Raw genomic sequence first — 21,819 nt, 5'->3', positions numbered from 1 at the left:
AGTTACCAAGATGGCTGTTATACACAGGTGATCACTTTAGTTTTCCTGTAGTGCAATTTTTTATTCTTAAAGTGCGGCTAACAGCTACTGTTCTGGGTAAGAATATTTTAACACTAATAGCAGTACTCACACGCGCAGTCGTATGGCTTCTCGTAACGTAGCGTTTTATAGAATAGTGTAGAGAGGCTTTCTGTTTGTTTGTAGGGAGCAAAAAGGCTTTTCATAGCTGGCCATGCAAACTAATCGATTCATAGAGCATTTGTGCCCATTATTACTGAATATGGAAGGCAAATCGGCAACCGATCTGATCACCCTTGCGATCGGATTATCGGTACATCTCTAGTCCAGTGTCTGATGCTGTTGAAGTTGTAGAGACTGACATAGATTCCTCATTACTAGTGTCCGCCATCTTTACTGTAATTTCGATGTTTCGAAATCAATAATTCCTTCGAACGAAGTCGAATCGAATACGAATGGTATATTCGTTTTAGTCCTACTTTTCACCATCCTTGTTTAGTTCAGCTAGTTCAGCTCGTAGATGCTTGTTCTTTTCCCTTTCCTTAATCAGTAGTAGTCATGTCAGAAGTGATAAAAATCTTTGACAAACACTGAGGCACATCCTTACCTCTCAGCTTAGTACTACTATGCAAAATTGCAGCTTTAGAGTGCTCTGAATCAACAGAACTTTCAGCAAATGAAGATTGTCGTTTCTTTTACCTAATCACACAGCAATGGTCACCTTAACAGTCACACCCAAACTTTTCTGGAAGATATTAGAGAGACGCTCAATATCTTCTCTCTTTCTGTAGTTACTATCATCTGAGCTGGGTTCAGTAACATTATGTAAAATTAAATTTAACTTTCTCTATTAGTTAGCCTATCTGAGATATAACCTGTCTGATGGTAAAGTGTGTTAAATCAAAATAAGGTGTAGCTATAGGCCTATAGCTGGTATTGTTATAATGACATTAAAATTGTGACTGTTCTATTAGAGTAGTGACTGCTCTATTAGAGTATCTCGATCTTGGCACGAAAATTCAAACTTATTTTGTCTCACTTTCTTTACAATGTACAGTGAGTATAACTGTAAAGTACATTTATAACTGTTGTCTTCTATTTGCACATTGGCTTTCTATACTTCTGAATACAATGTGAATGCATGATTCCAGTTTCTGGTATCAATACAGTACTGTGAGTCCAAATTGCAGATGCTTGACATTCTTTTGTGATTTACCACTTCTGTGCTTAAGTTACATACACCAGGGGTAGCTAAGTATGTAGCCAATCTGATGACTTAGAGCTAAATGGTGATTCAAATATAGCATGGACAGCAAGTCCACTTAAGTCACTAACCTGGAATTTGACAATGCTAAAATGCTACTCCCATCATAATTCTATCTGCTACCATCATCACTGCATCAAATGCATCTACCTGGCACCAAATATGATTATTATGATTAAATACGGGTAAACGCACAGCCTGTATACCTGATCAATGCAATGTCTTATACAAAAATAAATCTTGAATCTAGTTCTAACATAAACCAGTTCCCCCTCTTCTTAATGGTTCCATTGAGATTACTCCTGCAGTTGCATTCAATAAGCTTGTGGCTCTGCAACACAGCAAATCTCTTGGACCTGACTCGGCAGGTGGCCTATATCTGTTATTAATTTTGTGAGTGAATTTAAGAATGGCCAGATTGAAAGCTTTTGTCTAGTACTGGGAAAACCAGCAAACAAGTTCAACTGCAGGAATAGTTGTGGTGTCTTCACAGGTAAGGCCACTCCAAATAAATTCCTGTTTCCAGTCCTGGACTCAGGTATATTTGCATGTGGGCGGGCGGTCCATTTCGGCTGGCCATTATTTCATTATAGTATTGGCAGCTTTTCAAGCCATTATTTGCCTGCGTGACAATTGGCAAAACATAAAATGCTGCATAAAAGCATGCTTAAGCTTGTTCTTCCTTTTTAAGTTGCAAAATAGAATACACATGAAGTCTGTGCCGAACTGCTGACACGTAAGCCGACACTGTTTCAAGATAGGTCTGTCAGTATGCAAGAATAACCAGAAAATAATGGAAGAATACGAATAATTTAGAGCTGACAGTAACCAGATGCGGGGAAACAGAGAATTTATTTGGAGTGGCCTAATCAAAGTCACGTGATTTTTTGTCACATTCCAATAATAAAATTAATACAGTACACAAATGGCGTTTGCTATTTAGAGTCTCGCTTAGAGTAGTCTTTTATTTTATCCATTCTGTCAGGAGACTGGGTTGTACAAAGTAATCTACATACTGTATGGAGATAGATAAACGTCATAATAATTGACAATTACATGAACAAATAATTACAAGGGGTCAGGAGTCCAGTCTCAGGGTTACCAAATTATTACTAAAAAGTATGGAGCCCTGGCAAGACCAAAAAAAAAAAAAAAACTACATACAAAACTAAACAATTATGCATGGCTTCTCAACAGGTAAACAGATCAACTACATCCCAAGTAGTGGAAGCACGGGAATTAAAGATCCTATATGAACAGGAGATTGCAACACGAGCTGCTTGCTGAAGAATACAACGAATAGTATTCTTCGGTAGATGGCATACATCACTTAGTTTAGAGATAGTCTGTGGCATGAAATGGCCCAAACAGCCAACCTCAATTGTCCCAAGATTAACTGAAAATCCAGCCTGTTGAAGGTCTTGGAGTACAGAGTAGCTAGAAAGTTGTGACAACTGGGAAGTTTCTTCAAATGAAAATAAGTGATTCCATCAGGACCTGGAGCAGACGACGAACATTTTTTCAAAACTCGCTTGACTTTTGGCAGCACGCAGAGTCTTGTTGTGTAAACGCACAGCAGTCATAAGTTGGTTGGAACCACAGCGTCTCGATGTGGTCCAGGTGGAGAATCTTCTGTCAAAACGCCAGAATTACGAAGGTGAGCGCCAATTAGATTCGGAAAAGTCGAAGCCGCTTCATAAGTTGATATGGCACCACAGTTCAGTGCTTCGTACTGGTGACATTAACGAAAACAGTTCTTCATCAATTACAGGCCAGTCAAACGCAGCTCGAGTCGCGGGTTGCGAAGAGGAGTTTCTGGAAGCTACGAACATGATCAAACACGTAGATAACTATAATGAAGGTGGGTAGAATATATAAAGCCCAGTGTATAATATGTAGAAGAAGCGAGAGTATGGCGAACGTGTCCGGGAGGTGGAACAGGCTTCCTTTACCCCTTTAGTTTTTTCCACAACCGGTGGAATGGGAGGAGAAGCACTAACATTCTATCGTCGTCTGGCCGACATGCTTTCTCGCCACAGCTCAACATCTTATAGTGGCACTCTGGCGTGGATTCGCTGCACACTGTCTTTTTCATTGCTTCGTTCTGCTACAATGTGCATCCGGGGAACAAGATCCATCCTTCATCGTTCCAACAATGCTTCCCCGGAAATGGGCCATATTGCTGGCCCTAGGGACTTTTAGTTGTCCCCCTTTCAGTTGTCCAGCACACTTGCTCCTTGGTGCTGGGGGTGGTAGGCAAGGGCAGTACATCCAGCCCGGGAGAAAAAAAAATTTATTAGTGAACTACTGTATGATTTGACATTGTACTACACTCATGCACATGAGTTTTAGCAATTACAATAATATATAATTATACAAACAGTGTATAATATGTTAATTTTTGTTGTCGGACATTTTTGTGGTGTAGAGGCGAATCCGTGTGGCGGCCATCTAATAAGGTCTCCACTATTACAGGTTTACGTTCCATCGAGGCTTCCATTGTCCCGATTGTTTATTCACTAAAAAGTTGTTAGTCTTGCGCGTGGCCAGGCTGCTTTCCATGCCAGCATAGGCGGCGGAAAGGGGGGGGGCTAGGGGGCTGAAGCCCCCCCTCGATCTGCTGAGGGGGGGCTTAGCCCCCCCTCAGAATGATATCACACCGAAATTATCTTTCTTGGAGTGGGGCTGAAAACCGTGATAAAGATCGAGATACTCTAATAGAGCAGTCACTCTAATAAAGTATTCAGTGTGTAGCTAGCTATGTAAGGATTTTTATGTAGTTTATCAGCTAGAAATGGTAGCTGGTGAGGTGGAAAGCTCTTGTCAGTTGGTTGCGACCTTTTTTTTTTTTTTTTCCAGCCCCCCCTCATATCGACTACTTGCTCCGCCGCTGCATGCCAGGTAGAATAATCGCGTGTTTCACTTGCATATCATGATCATTATACCACTATCATGTCACTTTATTAAGCATGGTACATTCAAACTGTATGGTATATGGTAAATAATTTTCTTCATATCAGGTCAACTACATGTTGGGACTTTCCCCGGTCACAATGTGGAGGCACTGCCACCTGCAACCTCTTTTGAGCTTGGTACCTCTGCCTCACTCGGAGTAACTAGTGATCAGTATGGCTCAATGCAAGCTGGTACCAGGGATATCAGATATAATCCCAGTCTCACGGATCCTGCACACTATATTGGAGGACCAGGTAATTGTGTAGTCAGTTGTGTTCTGTATGTTGAAGTTGGCCAGTTATCAAATTGTCTTGAAGAAATAGATTGAAATGTTATGTTAAAGTATTATTTTGTGACTGTTGTCTTTATCAAGAAGTAGAAACGTGATGTTATGAACTACTGTATTGTAGTTGTTGTACATCTCTACGATAGACATATTTGATGCATAATTTTGCTCATTCAGAGGTAGAAATGGAGCCACCTGTGGAGACTGCAATGTTTGTTTTGTAGTAATTGTGGAGGGCATTTTTAACCAGGCGCATGCCGCCGGCGCTCTTGGTTAACTGAAGTTGTGTGTGTGTGTGCCTGCTTGCCTACCTACCTACCTACCTACCTACCTATCTACCTATCTGTTTGTCCTTATGCACTTACGTTAGCGAAATCGTTTAGTGGTAAAAAGCAGCCAGCATGTAAGAATTGAAAGCTAAATTAGGTTTGTATTAAACTTCCACACACATAAACTTTGCTCTGCGGTGATTTCTTCTCTGCGGTCTGCAATACAGGTATATGGTGACTCTTTGTGAATGGTCTTCTTTTTCGGTTTTAACAACTTCAAAACAACGTTGAAGGCCTCTTAGTCTACCAGAGATAGCATATCCTTCAAGTTGAAAGGGGCCATTACCCATACTTACACGAAGAAACAGCCTCAAGGCTTTCTTTAACCAATTTTCATGAGAAGACATGACAGATACGCTATAAAACAGTTGAGTAGATACTTCTGTGTGTAATTTGTGGTTTAAAGTGGTTTGTTATAGTTATGCTTCGTTAGCAGCACATAGCAATGTAATTACAGAATTACAAAATAATTAATGAATTATGAAATATGCTAAATTTTAGTATTTACAAATCCAATTGTCTAGCTGAATTAATAATAGCAATGGCATGAATAAAATATACATGATTGATTATTTGTCTATTAACTGCATGGCTACCTGGTTTATAGAAGTAGCATAAAGTCAACTTATTAAGTCTGGTTTTACTGTAAATGTTTACTCACTGACTAAAGCATACACTCTACTATAGTGCGCCAAGGCATAAACTTCCAAAATCAGTTCAAGCATGCATTTTTAAAATTACATATCTTTCCTTATCTTTGTGCTATAGCATTAGTGCATCTTACAATAAATAGTACTCATTACAATGATCAGTTATATCTTTAAAAAATATTGAAAATACATTAGTATGACTGTTGTGATGGTGTGCACTAGTGGTGTGCGATATATCAAAAAAATATCGATATCGCGATAATTTGTCAATATCGTTATCGTATCGATTTCTATACTACTTTAGCAGATTTCAATATTATCGAAAAGTTTCGATAATTATTGAAATATCGAAGAATATTTCCATAAATTAACAGCTTTAGTGTGTGATTGTGCAATCACGCTTGAAATGAAGGTTGGTTCTGTACAATCTAGCCACTTTATAAGCTTGTCTACCAGTTCTATGCAATAGCTTTGGAGTGTAAAATGTATTTGAAGCATATTTATAAATATCGGCCACCCACGCAATTACTCCACCCACACAATTAAAAATTATCGAAAATCGAATCGAAATTCGATATTTACACTATTATCGTAGCGATATCATATCGAAATGAAAATCCTGATATCGCACACCACTAGTGTGCACTAAATTTTCAAAATTTGATTAGTAAGAATTAGGGAGACATCAACAAGAATTCATGTGATACATAGTTTTTAAAATTCTGATGTAAAACATAGAACTCCTTACAAAAAGTGCAAAAATGGTATTTCACCATTTAATAAAGGTTTCCAAGGCAACTAAAGGTGCAAAAGTTAGGTTGTGCTACAGGGTGCTCCCACACCAAGAACTGATTTGATTGCTCAATGCAACTGGGAGATATACACTTTATCAATTTTTGGAAGTTTATTATGTCTTGGTGCACTATACCAATAGTAGTATGTGCATCTTACAATATAGAGTAAACTATTATCGGACACCATGTATACTCGGACACTCGTTCTCATAAACATGGAATCATACAAAAATTGGTGTGGACATGCCTTGCATATAACCTAACTATACCTCCAAGTTTGAGCCAAAAATCTTGTTTGATTGTTGTGCTAGACCACATCAAAGTCGTTGCTTGAAATCATATATTCTCAGACAAAATTCAAGTATTGTCGGACACCAGTCAGTAATCCTACATCAAATACTTTAAAGACTTACCACCAACACCATTTGCTAGGGCTATTCATTAGCTATCAACAGAGCCCTAGTTTATTTCTTTTTGTCTCATTTGCAGGAAGCTGTGATCGGAAATGTGTGAGCATGTCACCACCTTCATTCTCAGGCACAAGCTATCAGCTGGTTCTCGTACACGGTTATACCAAGTCGTATGAAAACTATTGTGGACATACTTTACACATAGCCTATCTGAACCTCCAAGTTTGAGCTAAAAAGCTTTTATGGTTAGCTAACTAGAGCGGATTAAAGTTTCCATGAGAAAATTAGTATTCTCATTTTTCTTGGATAATAGCCAATGCTTCATACACCAATAATTTAGCCACTTCCTACCACCACCATCTGATAGGGCTGTTCATTGGCTATCAGCAGAGCCATAGTTTATTTCTTTCCAGCACCTTTATGGATAATTATGATCGGAAATATGCGAGTATGTAACTACCTCTATTCTTGGACTCTGTGCTGTCTGATTGAATCTTGGGTCCAGCTATTTCTGGTGGTACAAAAAGGTAGTTCACTGGCATTGCATGCTATTTAAAGTAGTTTAAGTCAATGAAAAGTACAACATTTTCACCAGAAATAGCTGGAGCCAAGATTCAATCAGACAGCACAGAAACAATGTATCCGAGAATAGAGGTAATTACATGTTCGCATATTTCCAATAAAGGTGATGGAAAGAAATAAACTATGGCTCTGCTGATAGCCAATGAACAGCCCTATCAGATGGTGGTGGTGGTAGGAAGTGGCTAAATTATTTCGTGTACAAAGCATTGGCTATTATCTGAGAAAAATGAGAATACTAATTTTCTTGTGGAAACTTTAATCTGCACTAGTTAGCTAACCATAAAAGCTTTTAAGCTCAAACTTGGAGGTTCAGATAGGCTATGTGTAAACTATGTCCACAATAATTTTCATATGATTTGGTATAACCGTGTACGAGAACCAGCTGATAGCTCGTGTCTGAGAATAGAGGTGGTGAAAGTGTTTGATGTAGGATTACTGACCGGTGTCCGACAATACTTGAATTTTGTCCGAGAATATATGATTTCAAGCAACGACTTTGATGTGGTCTAGCACAACAATCAAACAAGATTTTTGGCTCAAACTTGGCAGTATAGTTGGGTTATATGCAAGGTATATCCATACCAATTTTTGTATGATTCCATCCAGCAGTTTACGAGAACGAGTGTCCGAGTATACATGGTGTCCGAGAATAGATAATTTACTCTAAATAGGTATGTAATACATGTTGCCATATAACAGGAAAGTTTTTTGGGCAAAAGCCTTAGCTAATTTTACTATGATAGGGTATTTATTTGAAGAAGTTTCTGTAGCTAAACAAATTTGAATTTTTATAGTAGTGAAACATTGTTTGTTTGTGAAAATTGCCTTTTGCCAAATTTCCTGTACACTGTAACCAAAAAAGTCAGTGTGGTTTAATCATCACATTTAAACTGTTGTGCTTTTCCCATGTAGCTGTGGCTAATGGGCCTTTTTTATCCATGAGTGGAACTGGCCATCATCAACAGAGAGTAAATGAGTGGCCAGAAGCATTGCTGAGTGAGTATCACCTCTTGTTGAAAAGAATTTCTGATTCATTGGATCTAGAACAAGTTAAAGGCTTGTGTTATGTCTCAGTAGAGGCAGAGAAGGCTGGTATATGTAACAGGAATGATTTCAGTGGGATAGTGTTGCTTGATTTCTTTGACAAGATGATGCTCATCACACCAAGTAATTTAATATACCTCGCAAGGATGTTACTTCTGTTGATCGGCTGGACCTGTGCAGTCTCATTGACCAGTACAATGGTAGGATGTTAAGTCTACAGCCCCTCCCACATGGTGCCCCACCTGTCGAGGAGCGACCTCCACCGTATAACCCAGAATTTGTATCAGGTATAACACTATAATGTGACATACAGGCCATGTGGGCACAAACTACACCTAGTCATGTAACTGATCATATCTCAGCAATGGAATAGAATATTTGCATCTGTAGCTTGTATTTTATAGCAATGTAAATGCTCAATAAATGCTGAGAATTTCATGGCCATAGGACAGTCACATAAAAGGTTATAAGTCATGAAAGTTTGAAAAACAAGGCAAATTTTATGTGCCCGCTACCCTGTTTTTGCAGGCCCAATCTTTAGTTATGAGTTAGTGTTTTGGAATTGATTTCTTCAGGTTCTGCTGCATATATGTACAGATGTGTTCGAAAATTAGATGAATTGTGAATTTTGCATACAGGCATGAAACTTGGTAGGATTATAGAACTTCACCTATGTAGTAAGTAGTGGATCCAGACCTTTTGTGACCTTTGCACATTAATTAATCATTGTCATATTATATGGTTAATTGAGGGCACACTATAAGAAGTAATTCAACAGCTGGGCCACAGTCAGGGCTTTTTCCCTGGATTGGTAGATCAGCCAGTCACTAATTTGTTTTCCTTTCCAAAAACTTATGTGGGTATTGATTCCTGCTATGTTGTTTGTGTTAATTATGTGGCATTGTGTACTGGTTAAAAATCATGACATATCAGTGGCCTACCTGTGGATGCTGTACTAGATGTGTCAATGGACAACCTATGGGGGCTACACAGTCTACACTACATAAGATTGTGTAGGGTACTGGGTGTTGTGTGCATGAGGAGGCCAAAGTATTCTCACCATGTATTCAAAATGAAATGCAGCACAAAAGCCAATGTTGTTTAAGATTAATATTTTCAGAGCAGCATAAAGTCTCAGATATGGAAAGGCGTTAGAATTTAGAAGATGAGTAGAAGTTTCAAAACTATATACTTTAATAAACTATTAGGAGTTTTTGTATGATGATACAAACAGGAATGGATTGCACTATCCTTGCACTGGTTTGAGGCCCTGTCAAGATGCAAGTCATCTAGCTCCCTGTGCCAGTGTACATATATTCAGAGTGTGATACAGTGTCAGTGTTGTTTTAACTGCATATGTAACTGGATCTGCAAAAGGGCCTTATCTTATAGCCTTTCCAAATTTCCAAGTTTGACGAGCCATAAGTCATTATGTGTTTAACCCAGTGTCTTAAAATTACATCCAGGAATAGTGCTATGTTAGGAGTGTAAAGTAGCCAAATTTCAGGCTTGTACCATACTCACAAGTCAAGTTATGGATTGCCAAGTACATGTAATTGGAAGGACTATAAGACCACTTTTCGCAGATCCGGTGACATATCTGGTACTTATACCAACAGACCTAATTACATGAATAGATTTGTACATACATTACTTTTGTATGATCATACAAAAGTAATGTGAAAGTGCTGATAATGATAATAAAGACCGCACACAAACAAATATCTTCTCAACTGTTTAACTGTATACCAAAGAGGGCATTGCTGGGGCAAAGTTTACTTGTGGCCAGATAAGTGAAAGCCAGGGATTTTTCTAGGGGGGGCAAAGGGGGCATTTTGCCCCTCCTGAAAATGATTTTGCCCCCCCTGAACTCTGCCTCAATCAGCCTGAGTAAACAGGTGATTTAGCCTAACTTAAGTTCTGCCCCCCCTCAATTTCTGAAAAACTCGGATTGTCCCCCTGAACTTATTTTCTAGAAAAATCCCTGAAAGCCATTATGGGCAATGTTACACGAAGCCATCTATTCATCCAGGGAGCTACAGGGGACAGTGCAGTGCACTATGTCTTGTGCCAGAATAATGTAGATGCCAAGTCTTTATTGGACACTAGAAACACTTTTAAAATGATATTGCAGCCTATTATTTTGTATTTCAAAGTTTGATCTTGGGTATAGTAGATGCCAGTGTCCTTTTCTGTTTTGTTTAGTGTAATTAAAATTATTATGTTCTTTACTTAGTGCCAATTTATGGGCAGCCTCAGCCTCATTCAGTCCATCATGTGTCCAGTGCAAATGCAATTTAGCCCATGGCTCCCATACTGGGCAGTCCTAGTGAACAAAACAAGTATTCTTTGCTATTTCAAGTACAAGATGATGATGTATCCCAAATAGAGTATAACCATCAAATGCATGTAGAAACTTCCACATCCAGCCGTTCACGAGTGATTACCAGGGTAGGTAATGGACTTGAGCCACAAAGAGGAGTGGTAACTTATCTGACCATTGAACACTTCCGTATTAGACAATTAGAAGAACAGGTAGCTCGCTTACAATTAAGGCTTCAGGAAAGAGAAGATCTAGTTGTTCGTCAGGGAAAGATAATTGTGCAACTGGAGGACACAACTGATCACCATGTACACATCATTAATCACAATAATGGATTAATCGAAAGTTTGATTAATCTCCCAGCTTGTCCTGTAGAAAAATATGATATGAACAAAATTCCACACGGCATTGCCATAATTATTAACAACTATGAATTTCACTCAACCGATCATGCCTTAGAGCCATTAAAAGGTCGTCCTGGCTCATGTGCTGATGAAGAACATCTTTGTAGTACTTGGGAGTATCTTGGCTATGATGTATGCATCCTTAGGAACCTCTTTGCAGTAGAACTCACCCAACAACTCAAGCAAGTTGCTGAACAGAATCACGAGAATTAAGACAGTTTTGTGTGCTGTATCTTCAGTCATAGTGACCTTAATGGGGTGTATGGTGCAGACGGTAGACCAGTGAATATTAATGAAATTGCTGATCTTTTTAAACCCACTAAATGCCCAACACTAGCTGGTAAACCAAAATTGTTTTTCATACAAGCTTGTCGTGGTGAGAATGAAGATCCAGGATATGAGAAAGATGGAAAAGGAGATGGGCCATTTAGTAATTGTCTACCAAATGATGCTGATTTCTTGTTTGGTTATGCCAGTCCACCAGGAAATGTGTCATGGAGAAGTCGTCGTCATGGAACTTCCCAGTCTGTGTGAAGTGCTTCATAACTATGCCCTGCAGCGAGACTTGCTTACTATGCTAACCATTGTTAACCATAGAGTGTCAGAAATTTATACTAATAAAGAATACAAGCAGTGTCCTTCACCAGTGAATCAACTTCGTAAACAAGTGTGGTTCTTTGCAAGATCCACAGAATAAACTTTGCAGTACTGAAAGATTGTTGCCAGTTTAAAAAAAAAAATTTTTTTTTATAGTTTGTAATTTTTTGTCGGTCTCTCCATTTGTATATTCAATCTGTTCTCTTCTTTGTGGTGAACTTTTTCTTCTGTTGGATGTGCATAGATATGTAGTTTTTACCTTGAATATATCAACAACTTGTCATTTGTTGTATGTTACTGTATTTTGTTGTTTTTGTACTCAACGTGGTGACATTTTGTCAGATATGGTAGGGTTTCTTCCCCTAAGTTGTTTGCTGTATATTTGCTGGGTACATGTTTAGGACGAGTGACTTTGACTGATTGCCTAGATTGTGATTACTTCAGTTAATATTTTCATGAACATTCAGTTTTGTATCGTGTGTATGTGATACTGTACATGTGCACACCTACGCACCCACTCAAGAATCAAGAATGGAAGAGGCAGAGTCAAGAAATGTTTTGTCCTGTTATTTGTTTATACCGCTATGATCACTCCGTCAGTGACAGTGAAGATCCCAATATTGGAATTGGCATTTTTTTCAATGCCTTCAACTATTCTTATACTATTGTATCAAGTCTTGCTCTTATCCGTCATGAAGTTTGTGCTACTCAGAGTGCAGACAAGATCTTACACTTCAGTTTACTCCACTAGAAAGTTCGGAATCAAAAAGTGAAAGTATGTTTTATTTGTATGCACTTATTGCATGTATGTGTTGGGGAAACAATCATGGATTTTAGTATTCATGATTGAATGCTCTGGTGTAATCGACCGAATACTCACACTACTTACAACCATGCGTCTAAGCTATAAGAGATGTTTTATGCTACATTTTCATATGTACAATAAATACCAATAGTACACACATGTACACTGCATCATGCAGTACAATAGTACTGTATAGTAAGGATGATGAAGGTGTTATTGTACTGTATAGTAAGGACGATGAAGGCGTGGGTGTGGTCCACAAAGAAAATCTACCCAAAATCATCTTCAGAAATCCTTCACAGTATTGGTCAGGTATAAACAAGTCCAAATGTGTCTTCAGAATGACCCAAAATGTTTCCGACGAGGTGCTATGAAATTTAAAAATATATATGTTTTAGCGAATTTTCTACTGCCTGCCTCAATGATACGTTCAGTCAAGCGTAGCGGAAAACTGGCTACAGCTACAGCCTTACTACTTTGGCAGAAACGTTTTGAATTTTGTGGAGAAAAAACCTTTCACAATATTAAATACCTACGATGTGTGCGCTACTGTCTTACTGTTTTATCTTTGATCCTTCTTTATCGTGGCCATCTCTCATGGGTACGGCTTCCATCAAAGCACGTACTCCACAGTGCTCCCAACATATTGGAATAAACTTGTAACATAATTGTAGGAATCACGTGATTTTAATGTTGGGATACACGGATATGCTGCTGCCTGTTCAACATCGCCACTACATTCGTAAGGATTAGAGTGTTTGCTTTGGCTCGAAGGTGGTTGCTTTTCCGAGTTTAAAAACCGGTTGTATATGGCGCCTCTCTACAGACTCTATGGGGTAGCTTTCCCAGAGCACTTTTCAGGTGTACTACAACTGAAAAACACCGTAGTAGGCCTCATAGGCTCACGTATCTTGTCGTCTAGAAAGTGGGCATGACCCGTACTTATGCAAACTAAAAGTAAGAGCAGCCCTGAGGCTTTGTTGAGAGAATTAGTGGAAAATAATACTGTAGACACACTATAAGACAGTTGAAAAGATACTTCTGTGGGTAATGTGTTGTTTAACGCAGTTTGTTAAAAATCCACATCCTTAAGAACGTTTAACTGTACATGTATTTCGAGAATTGCAGAAGGGGGTAAATTACTAAATACAGTTATTCAATAAAATTTACAAAAAAAGTACACAAACAAGTGCAAGAAAAAATTAGGAATTTTCCGTATGAGTAGAGACTGCAGCAATAAAAAGCACTGAAACAAGCCACTGAGACAAAACACAACTGAATGATTGCATTTTAATCCCGCCTACTTTAACCATATATCATAGCAGGCTAAAGTAGGGATTAAAATGTAATCAGTCAGTTGTGTTTTGTCTCCGTGGCTTGTTTCAGTGCTTTTTATTGCTGCAGCCCCTACTCATATGGAAAATTCCTAATTTTTTCTTGTACTTGTTAATGTAACCTTTCCTGACCAACAAAGTCTAGTGGTTTAAATTTCACAAATCAAACTCTATGACCTTTATGGTGTCACTTCCTGATGACAAATGCATCATGTGAGCTGATTATTAATGGATCATGTGATCTTAGTGAGTACTCGAGTACTAATTTTACTATCCAACTACCAAAATCCTTAATGAGTACTAGCGTGTGTGTGTGTGTGTGTGTGCGTGCGTACGTGTGTGGGTGTGGGTGTGTGTGTACAGAGCTCAATATAACAACAGCCTGTCATCTGTCATTTTTCAACCCATAAAGAAGTTTTTCACCATAGATGTTTGAGGAATATTTTAGGTATTTCCCAGCACTTTAGCAATGTAGAGGCTCAGTGTAGGATGTGTTTACCTACTCACTTGATTTCTGGCTGTAGGCTTCGTTGGTTGGGTCATCTAGCTATAATGTATGGGAATGTGTGATACTGTTTGTAGGTGTACGTGGAGTCTCATTAGTTTATCAGTAGGGTGTGTTGAAGTTTGTAGATATGTACAAAGCCACACACTTACAGAAAATGGGTTTTACCAACCTATGCTCACTGAATGAATGTTAATAATAAAGTTATCATATAATTGTCTGTTTACTTAACTTGTGGAGTATCCAAAATGGAGTTCTTGGCATATACTTTGGTTTTTATTTAGGTCAATCTGGATTGCTATCTGGGTCAGTGTGTCATCTGGGTAAGCAGTAGTGACCTGATTTCAACACTGTGCGCATGCGTGTGTGTGTGTGCAGTGTGTGCGTGCGCGCGCGCGCGTGTGTGTGATTTATGCACTGTATGTGGAACCTGTACCGGACACTTTGGGACCATCCATTTTAATGAAATGTTACTGTTTTATTAAGGAGATTGTCCTTTTAAGAGGTAAAATTGTATAGGTAATGGTCTATAGGGACCGCAGTACCTTGGGTTAATGCATGGTGTTCTTTATTTAGAGAGTTAAGAGATGTTCACTGTATTTTGTGTGGCTATTAACTTTTGTGTTTACATTGTCTTCTTTTTTTCCAGTGTAGAAGAACAATTGTGCTGAGGCAGCACTTGATTTATAATGTGGACTGAATCACATAGCAAGATAATGGATTATTAGGCATTTGTAACATGTGTAAAATTAATTGTTGTAGCTAAGATTTTTCATTCTGTTGTTGCTATGTAAATTAAGCCAGGCACACGTGATTGTTTCATTCCCACTGGATCATCACTTTCACCAAATTTCATTAATGCTACTCACGTGTGCAGTGAAAATCTATTATTGTTATGTAGCATCTCTTGCTGTTCAACAAAGGTAGTGAAACATGACCTCCCACTTGCATGCAAATACCAGTGAGAAATTGAGTTTTCGAGCTTGTCTGGATGTAATGTGTATTTGTAATCTGTTTCGTACTTGTTGTATATTGTATTTTAACCTTTTCTAAATAACTGATAGTAAATGTTTGTATCTTGGTTCTCTTCAAATGACAGCCGCACAACTTGTAGGCGCCCACCATTTCAAAGGTATTACGTACTTGGGATTTTCCCCTTAGGTATTATTGACGGGATGACTTTGCATACTTCGTACACAGTTACTCGTTGGATGTTCACCGCGTTATTATCATGAACGATGAAGGTAGGTGTACACATAACTAGCGATGTATGGATTGGCTTCACGATGGCATGTGATAGGCGAGACACGCATATGCATGAACATTAATATCTATTTTTAGCATAGAGCTATCATCTTCCTAAATAATATAATTATGCTAAAGCAGTGGCAAATGTTAAGTTTATAAAAAAAACTATACTGACAGGTTTTCTGGCGTCTGGGACACATTTCAGCTACAGTGTTGAGACAATCCCTTCTGCCCCACTTGAACTGAGAGAAAATCACTACGCCGACACATCCAACGTGGTTCACCTAGTGGCTGGTACCAAGGGCACTTATCAAGGAGGTGGTACAGAGCCACTACAGTATGGACAAGGATCAAGCCATGGTATGTATAGAATGTAGATCAGAGTTATTTGTAAAAATGTACAGAACAGATCGAAGACTGGAGTGAAGATAAAATGTTTAACTCCAGATCTGAATGTGAAGGTGTATTAGCTACACCTTAATCATGTACTTATTTTCCTGGGTACAGAAGTGTCTAGATGATACAGGTGTGCTCAATTTTGAGTGCCCACATTGAAGGTCACATAATTTTGATTATTGTCCCCGCCCACATTGCTGTGACCTCATAATGGTGGCTGAGTCATCCAGTACCTTTTAAAGTTGTTGTAACTAGCTAGAGCAGTTTAAGAAAATCATTCTGAGTCATTTTAGCTAGCTAAGTCAGCTATCTAATAAAAAAATAAAAATCTACCCATCTATTGGAGGATAAGAAATATTGTTGTAATTGTGTGTTTTGGTCACGGGTATTTTACTTGAATTTTAGTATTTGAAAAAACCCTAGCAAAAGATGGGACTCACTGGATCACACTTCAAGTCTATCTACATTGCTTTTTTAGGATTTCTTGGCTAAATCTGCTGTTATTTTGAACTATATCAAACTAGCCATGTAAATTACCTTTATGAAGAATGATTAATAATGCCATGGGAGAAGCCCCATTTCGAATATTATTTTTGGTACATTGCACAAATGGTTAAGACAATTGTCTTGTATACCAACTCCTAATATAAACCTACGTATTACAGAAATTCAAAACAAAACTGTTGCCAGTGTTCCTCAAGTTTTTTCTTAAATAGAAAAACATTAAGTGATTGTACTATGTCTCTTGGGAGGCTGTTCCAATCATCAAACACTCTGAGAAAAGCTTTATTTTGTGGTGTTGAGATGACTATACTGCACATGTTTATATAGTTTAAGTCCATTGTTTCTTGTAAACACACAGTTATTGCTGGCAAAGAAATCCTCAAAGTGACATCCATTTATGCCTTAAACCATCTTTATTCTAATAGCACTAAATGGTTCGGCCATGCATGTACTATACTATAATATATGCCTCTTTTGATTTGCGGACAAGTGGTTGCTCTACTGACAATGCACCAGTGTTGAAAATACTTTCTATAATATAGAGCTACCGTTATAGAAAAAGACAGAAGGTGTGAAACTAGGATTTAACATCACCTAGTGTCCCCAGAGGTGTACTAACACATAATATAAAACTCAACTGATAATTAAATGGACACAAAAACTCATGGCCATGTAGTATAAAATATTGATTGCAATGGGTAAAATACCTCTGTATTATTCTGTAAAATTTTAAAGTACTTTCTCTTTGTGGCGAAATAGTCTAACCATAAATTATAAACCTTGATATCATCTTATTCGCCTACTAAAGAAGAGCTCAAAAATATTTGGTTTGTTGCAGTAAATTAAACCTATGTAAAGATATACTAAAGGCATTTGTTAAATCATGTCACAAATATGTGTGATTGAGCTTTCTTCACTGATTCCGTCTTTGTTTGCGATTAAAAAAGGAAAATAAAACATTCCTACCCAATATTCATGGTGAACACAATGGTGCAAGCCTCAGTACTGTATATCATTTATTTGTAAATTACTGTTATAGGTGGTGTTTTATTAAACTCCTGTAATTTATAGGCCACTTACTATATACTTTCTGTTGTTGCTACTTTGTACGGCTGTAACTTCAAAAGTTCTCAGCATATGATTACATGAAGCTGAAGCCTTTACCATCGGCTAAATGCACATCTGGTCACATTTATGGCGACTAAGGTATTAATGAACTTGGCTTCAGTTAAGTAGCATCATACACTAGATTAGCTACAGTATGGATGGTTGATACATAAATCTAGTTATGAAGTTTTATTGGGCTCAGTATAAACTGTTAACTTATCAAATTTTTGATGACAGTGAATCAGCATGTGATGTGGTCTGTCATTATATTAATGTATGTCAATGCTTGTAGCCCAGATCTTTCCAAGTCATTTTCAACAGACTTCATCCAATGGTTCACTTAAACGAAACTATCCTGTACCAGTACAGACATATGATGATGACATACAAAAATCTAATGCTGTCCCTGATAATGGACACCCTCTACTAGTTCCACATGGAAGGTCTTCTACAGGTTAGGAATGTATCAGCACAGTACACACACACATGCACACACTCACAGACACTGCACTACAGTATACACTACACTACACTACACTACACTACACTACACTACACTACACTACACTACACTACACTACACTACACTACACTACACTACACTACACTACACTACACTACACTACACTACACTACACTACACTACAGTATATCATAGATATTAGAGCCTACACTACACACACTACACAACACAATTGAGACTATTTCTGTTACAAATTTTCTTTTCCTATGTTTAGGAGTGTATCAAACTCTTCAGATTCCTGGAATATTCAGACAACAGACCAACACAGTAAATGCTACACCACTCAATAATGCTTATCGTCATTTGCTTAGAAAAATAATAAAGTCATTGAGCACAGAAGAAGTGGATGACTTGTGTTTTATCTCAACAGAAGCAAATTCATCTTCTGTACGTAACAAGGCTAATTTCAGTGGAATGGTTTTGTTCAAATTCTTTGAACAACGGATGTTGATTATGGCTGAAAATTTGGACTATCTCCAAAGTCTTTTAAAGGACATTAGTCGAATAGATTTATGTCATTTAATTGATGAGTATACTAACACTTATTTAAGTGAAACATCCTTTACATATAGGGAGCCATTTACAAAGCCACACCTTCATGTAGAGCCCCACCCATTGCCAACCAATGCATCATCTTCTGTAGAGTCACGTCCACCACCATTTAATCCAGAATTTAGTGATCACAGTAAGTGTTTATGTTACCTATATGTATATATGCCACCATATTACAATGAAATTTGCGGGTTTGTTTGCTGTATGTACGTATAGGTGTGCAGCTACTATTTTATGTAACAATCCATTACTTTTTTTAGTACCTGCCCAACTACAACTACCCCAACACAATCCAGTCCAATGCACGAATCCAGAGCAGGTTAACACCAGTGATCTCCAGCAGGAATATTCCCTCCCAACTCAGGAAGAAGATGAAGATGAAGAATATGACCCACATGGAATGGTTGGTTACAACAGTTCTGTGTTGGTTGATAGTTTACGAACACAAGTGGATGGTCAAATGTTCCATGGTGGAACAATTTCTTCTTGTAATAGTGAGCAATTACTCCAGCAGATCAGACTGTTACAAATGGATTTAGCAGCCAAAAATAATGAAAACCATGTTCTGCGCCAAGAAATGGTTAATCAAAAGAAAATACAGAAACATTATGTAGAACTGATTGAGAAATTATTGGCTGAAGGCCAAGGCAAGTCTGATCCAGTAGCAGAGAGGTACCTAATGCGCAAGTGGCCACATGGTATTGCCATCATCATCAACAATTATGAATTTCATTCTACTGGCCATATTGATGAAAAGTTATCAAACCGTGAAGGATCGTTAGTTGATGAAAATAATCTTAATATTACCTGGGAATACCTTGGCTATAAGGTGCAAGTATTAAAAAATCTCAAAGCTTCAGAGTTTACTCGTGAACTAATGCAGGTTGCTCTACAGAGTCATGAGAATTATGACAGTTTTGTGTGTTGTATCCTCAGTCATGGCTACCTTGATGGTGTGTATGGCACAGATGGGGAACTGGTAAAGTTTAATGATATTGTTAAACTGTTTAAAGGAAACTTTTGCCCAACACTAGTAAACAAACCAAAGCTGTTCTTCATTCAGGCATGTCGTGGAGATGCTAAAGATGAAGCAGTTTCTGAACAAAAAGATGGACCTGGACCTGACAAGATGTCCAACTCTTTGCCAAGTGAAGCTGATTTTTTTTTTGGTTATGCTACTCCACCAGGATATGCCTCATGGAGAAGTCGTGAATATGGTTCCTGGTACATCTCCAGTTTATGTGAAGTTCTTGTGGACAATGCTTCACATCAGGATTTCCTCAGTATGTTAACCATGGTTACCAACAAAGTGTCAGAAGCCTATACTAATGAAGGAGACAAACAATGTCCTGTTCCTGTTTCCCGGCTTCGCAAGCAGGTGTGGTTCTTTGGAAACTCTTAACAATTTACAAAAATCAATTTAATACATTCTACTCTGTTTCTCGTATGATTATATATATATATATATATATATATATATATATATACCCCTTGAGTCCTCTGTGTGTGTGTTGTGTGTTGTGTGTGTGTGTGTGTGTGTGTGTGTGTGTGTGTGTGTGTGTGTGTGTGTGTGTGTGAGTGCATGCGTGCGTGCATGTGTGTGTGTACTGTATATCTCTAGATATATTAATTTTTAAGGATCATGTAGATAAACTCCTGGCATATACATGAGGGTGTGTATAGATGTTATCTCTTTGCACAGGTATAATTATTGTAAAATTAGCAGTTCCACACTGTTGACAAAATTTGCTAAACTTTTAGTTGGTCGTACAGTGTATTTGCTGTGTAGTTGTATGAATAGTCTTTGTAGTAGAGAGGTATCTAATGAAGAAACATCCACATGGTGTTGCTGTTGTAATATATGAATTCCATTCATGCCTTACAAATAGTAAAATAATTAAAGTCGTAGTGGTTCACAAATTGATGAAAATAATCTTTGCAATTCTTGGGAATATCTTGATTATAAAGTGTACATCCTAAGAAATCTCACTGCTGCAGATCTCACTCAGCAACTAATGAAAAATACTCTACAGAGTTATGAGAATTATGACAGTTTTGTGTGGTGCATCCTCAGTCATGGCTACCTTGATGGTGTGTATGGTACTGACAGCAAACCAATAACCAATATAGCTATATAGTGTTAATTTTAAAAAAACAAAAAAAAAAAAACAGTTTGGTGGGCAGGCCAAAATTGTTAGCTTAGTTCAGATGTTGTGACTATGGAAAATGGTGGGAAGAATGCATTCAATGATTCACTTCATCCCTAGACTCCCTACCAAGTAAAGCTGACTTCTTGTTTGGTCACAGCTCTCTACTGGGAAAAGTATCATTCAGAAGTTCTGAACATGGTTCATTTCAAGTTTGTGTTGGGACAAAGCTCATCATCTTGACCTGCTCAGCATGTTAACTATGCATTGTCAACAAGTAAGTGTGTCAACTTATTCTTCTCAAGACTACAAACAATGAATGTCCAGCACCTTTTAGTCTCCTTAAGTACAATGGCGGATCCAGGATGGGGCATTTGGGGCAAATGCCCCCCCTTCACCTTGTGGAGGAGCCATACTTCTGATTAAAATACTAAACTTTGTCAAGCCAAGATCAGCTTATAAAATTCACGAAAATATGTATATTTTACAACAAATCACCTGAAACCAAAGTGAACCAAAGTCAAACTGTAAACAGCTGTATGTGTTTGTGCTATACATGTTATAGTATTGCTGCAGTTATATGCCAAGATACCTTAAGCCGAGCAAATAATTATGCTGTACTGCCCACTCATAGCAGCATGTATTATGATGCAGCCCATCATCTAGTATAACCCGTGCATGCTCTTCAATGCTAGTAGCCACTATATAGCCAAATTTAACTTTCAGGGTTTACGTGATGATATCTCACTTTGTGTAATGCACTCAGCTCGATGTGTTCAGACTCTTTGCGAACAGCCAGTTATGTTCAGTTCATAGCTGATAATAATTAAAGTGTACATAATACTCTTGGGATACAACAGAGCCTGCACAAGGTGCTTGTCGTTTTACACTAAATACACAGATGTATGTGATTCCACATATTCTGTTTGTGACCAACAAAGAAAAAGTCAACATTGTAGCAAGTAAAATGCTTTAAAGGAACTTGTGAATGTGGAGACAAGTTAAATGAGACATAAAACAAGAACATGCATGACACAGTTAT

The 21,819-nt window shown here is 38.0% G+C and overlaps 2 protein-coding genes and 1 long non-coding RNA gene across 4 annotated transcripts; 2 read left to right on the top strand and 1 right to left on the bottom strand.

Moving 5' to 3' along the window:
- Positions 1-1,114: 1,114 nt before the first annotated feature.
- Positions 1,115-3,117, bottom strand: LOC136267330 (uncharacterized). The gene is made up of 3 exons (XR_010706641.1): positions 1,489-3,117; positions 1,354-1,432; positions 1,115-1,300 (listed from the first exon to the last, which is right to left on the bottom strand). It is a non-coding gene; the product is annotated as an uncharacterized lncRNA (long non-coding RNA).
- LOC136267329 (uncharacterized) lies at positions 2,765-8,615 on the top strand. The gene is made up of 3 exons (XM_066062436.1): positions 2,765-3,143; positions 4,303-4,491; positions 8,201-8,615. The coding sequence occupies exons 1-3, from the start codon at positions 3,113-3,115 to the stop codon at positions 8,542-8,544; spliced, it is 564 nt and encodes a 187-aa protein (XP_065918508.1). The 5' UTR covers positions 2,765-3,112; the 3' UTR covers positions 8,545-8,615.
- Positions 8,616-11,803: 3,188 nt separating this feature from the next.
- Positions 11,804-20,590, top strand: LOC136267328 (uncharacterized). Of its 2 annotated transcripts, none has more exons than XM_066062435.1 (7): positions 11,804-12,431; positions 14,585-14,623; positions 14,955-15,544; positions 15,726-15,908; positions 17,848-18,009; positions 18,293-18,763; positions 18,891-20,590. In XM_066062435.1, exons 3-7 carry the CDS (start codon positions 15,532-15,534, stop codon positions 20,030-20,032), a joined length of 1,971 nt encoding a protein of 656 aa, XP_065918507.1. In that variant the 5' UTR covers positions 11,804-12,431; positions 14,585-14,623; positions 14,955-15,531; the 3' UTR covers positions 20,033-20,590. The 2 variants fall into 2 exon arrangements, with proteins under 2 accessions (XP_065918507.1, XP_065918506.1); XM_066062434.1 differs by having other exon boundaries at positions 14,950-15,544.
- Positions 20,591-21,819: the final 1,229 nt, after the last annotated feature.

Source organism: Dysidea avara, chromosome 9 (assembly GCF_963678975.1).
Source record: "Dysidea avara chromosome 9, odDysAvar1.4, whole genome shotgun sequence".
NCBI classification, from domain to species: Eukaryota; Metazoa; Porifera; class Demospongiae; order Dictyoceratida; family Dysideidae; genus Dysidea; species Dysidea avara.
Note: the sequence above shows the minus strand (reverse complement) of the source record. Positions and strands in the feature narration are given on the sequence as shown.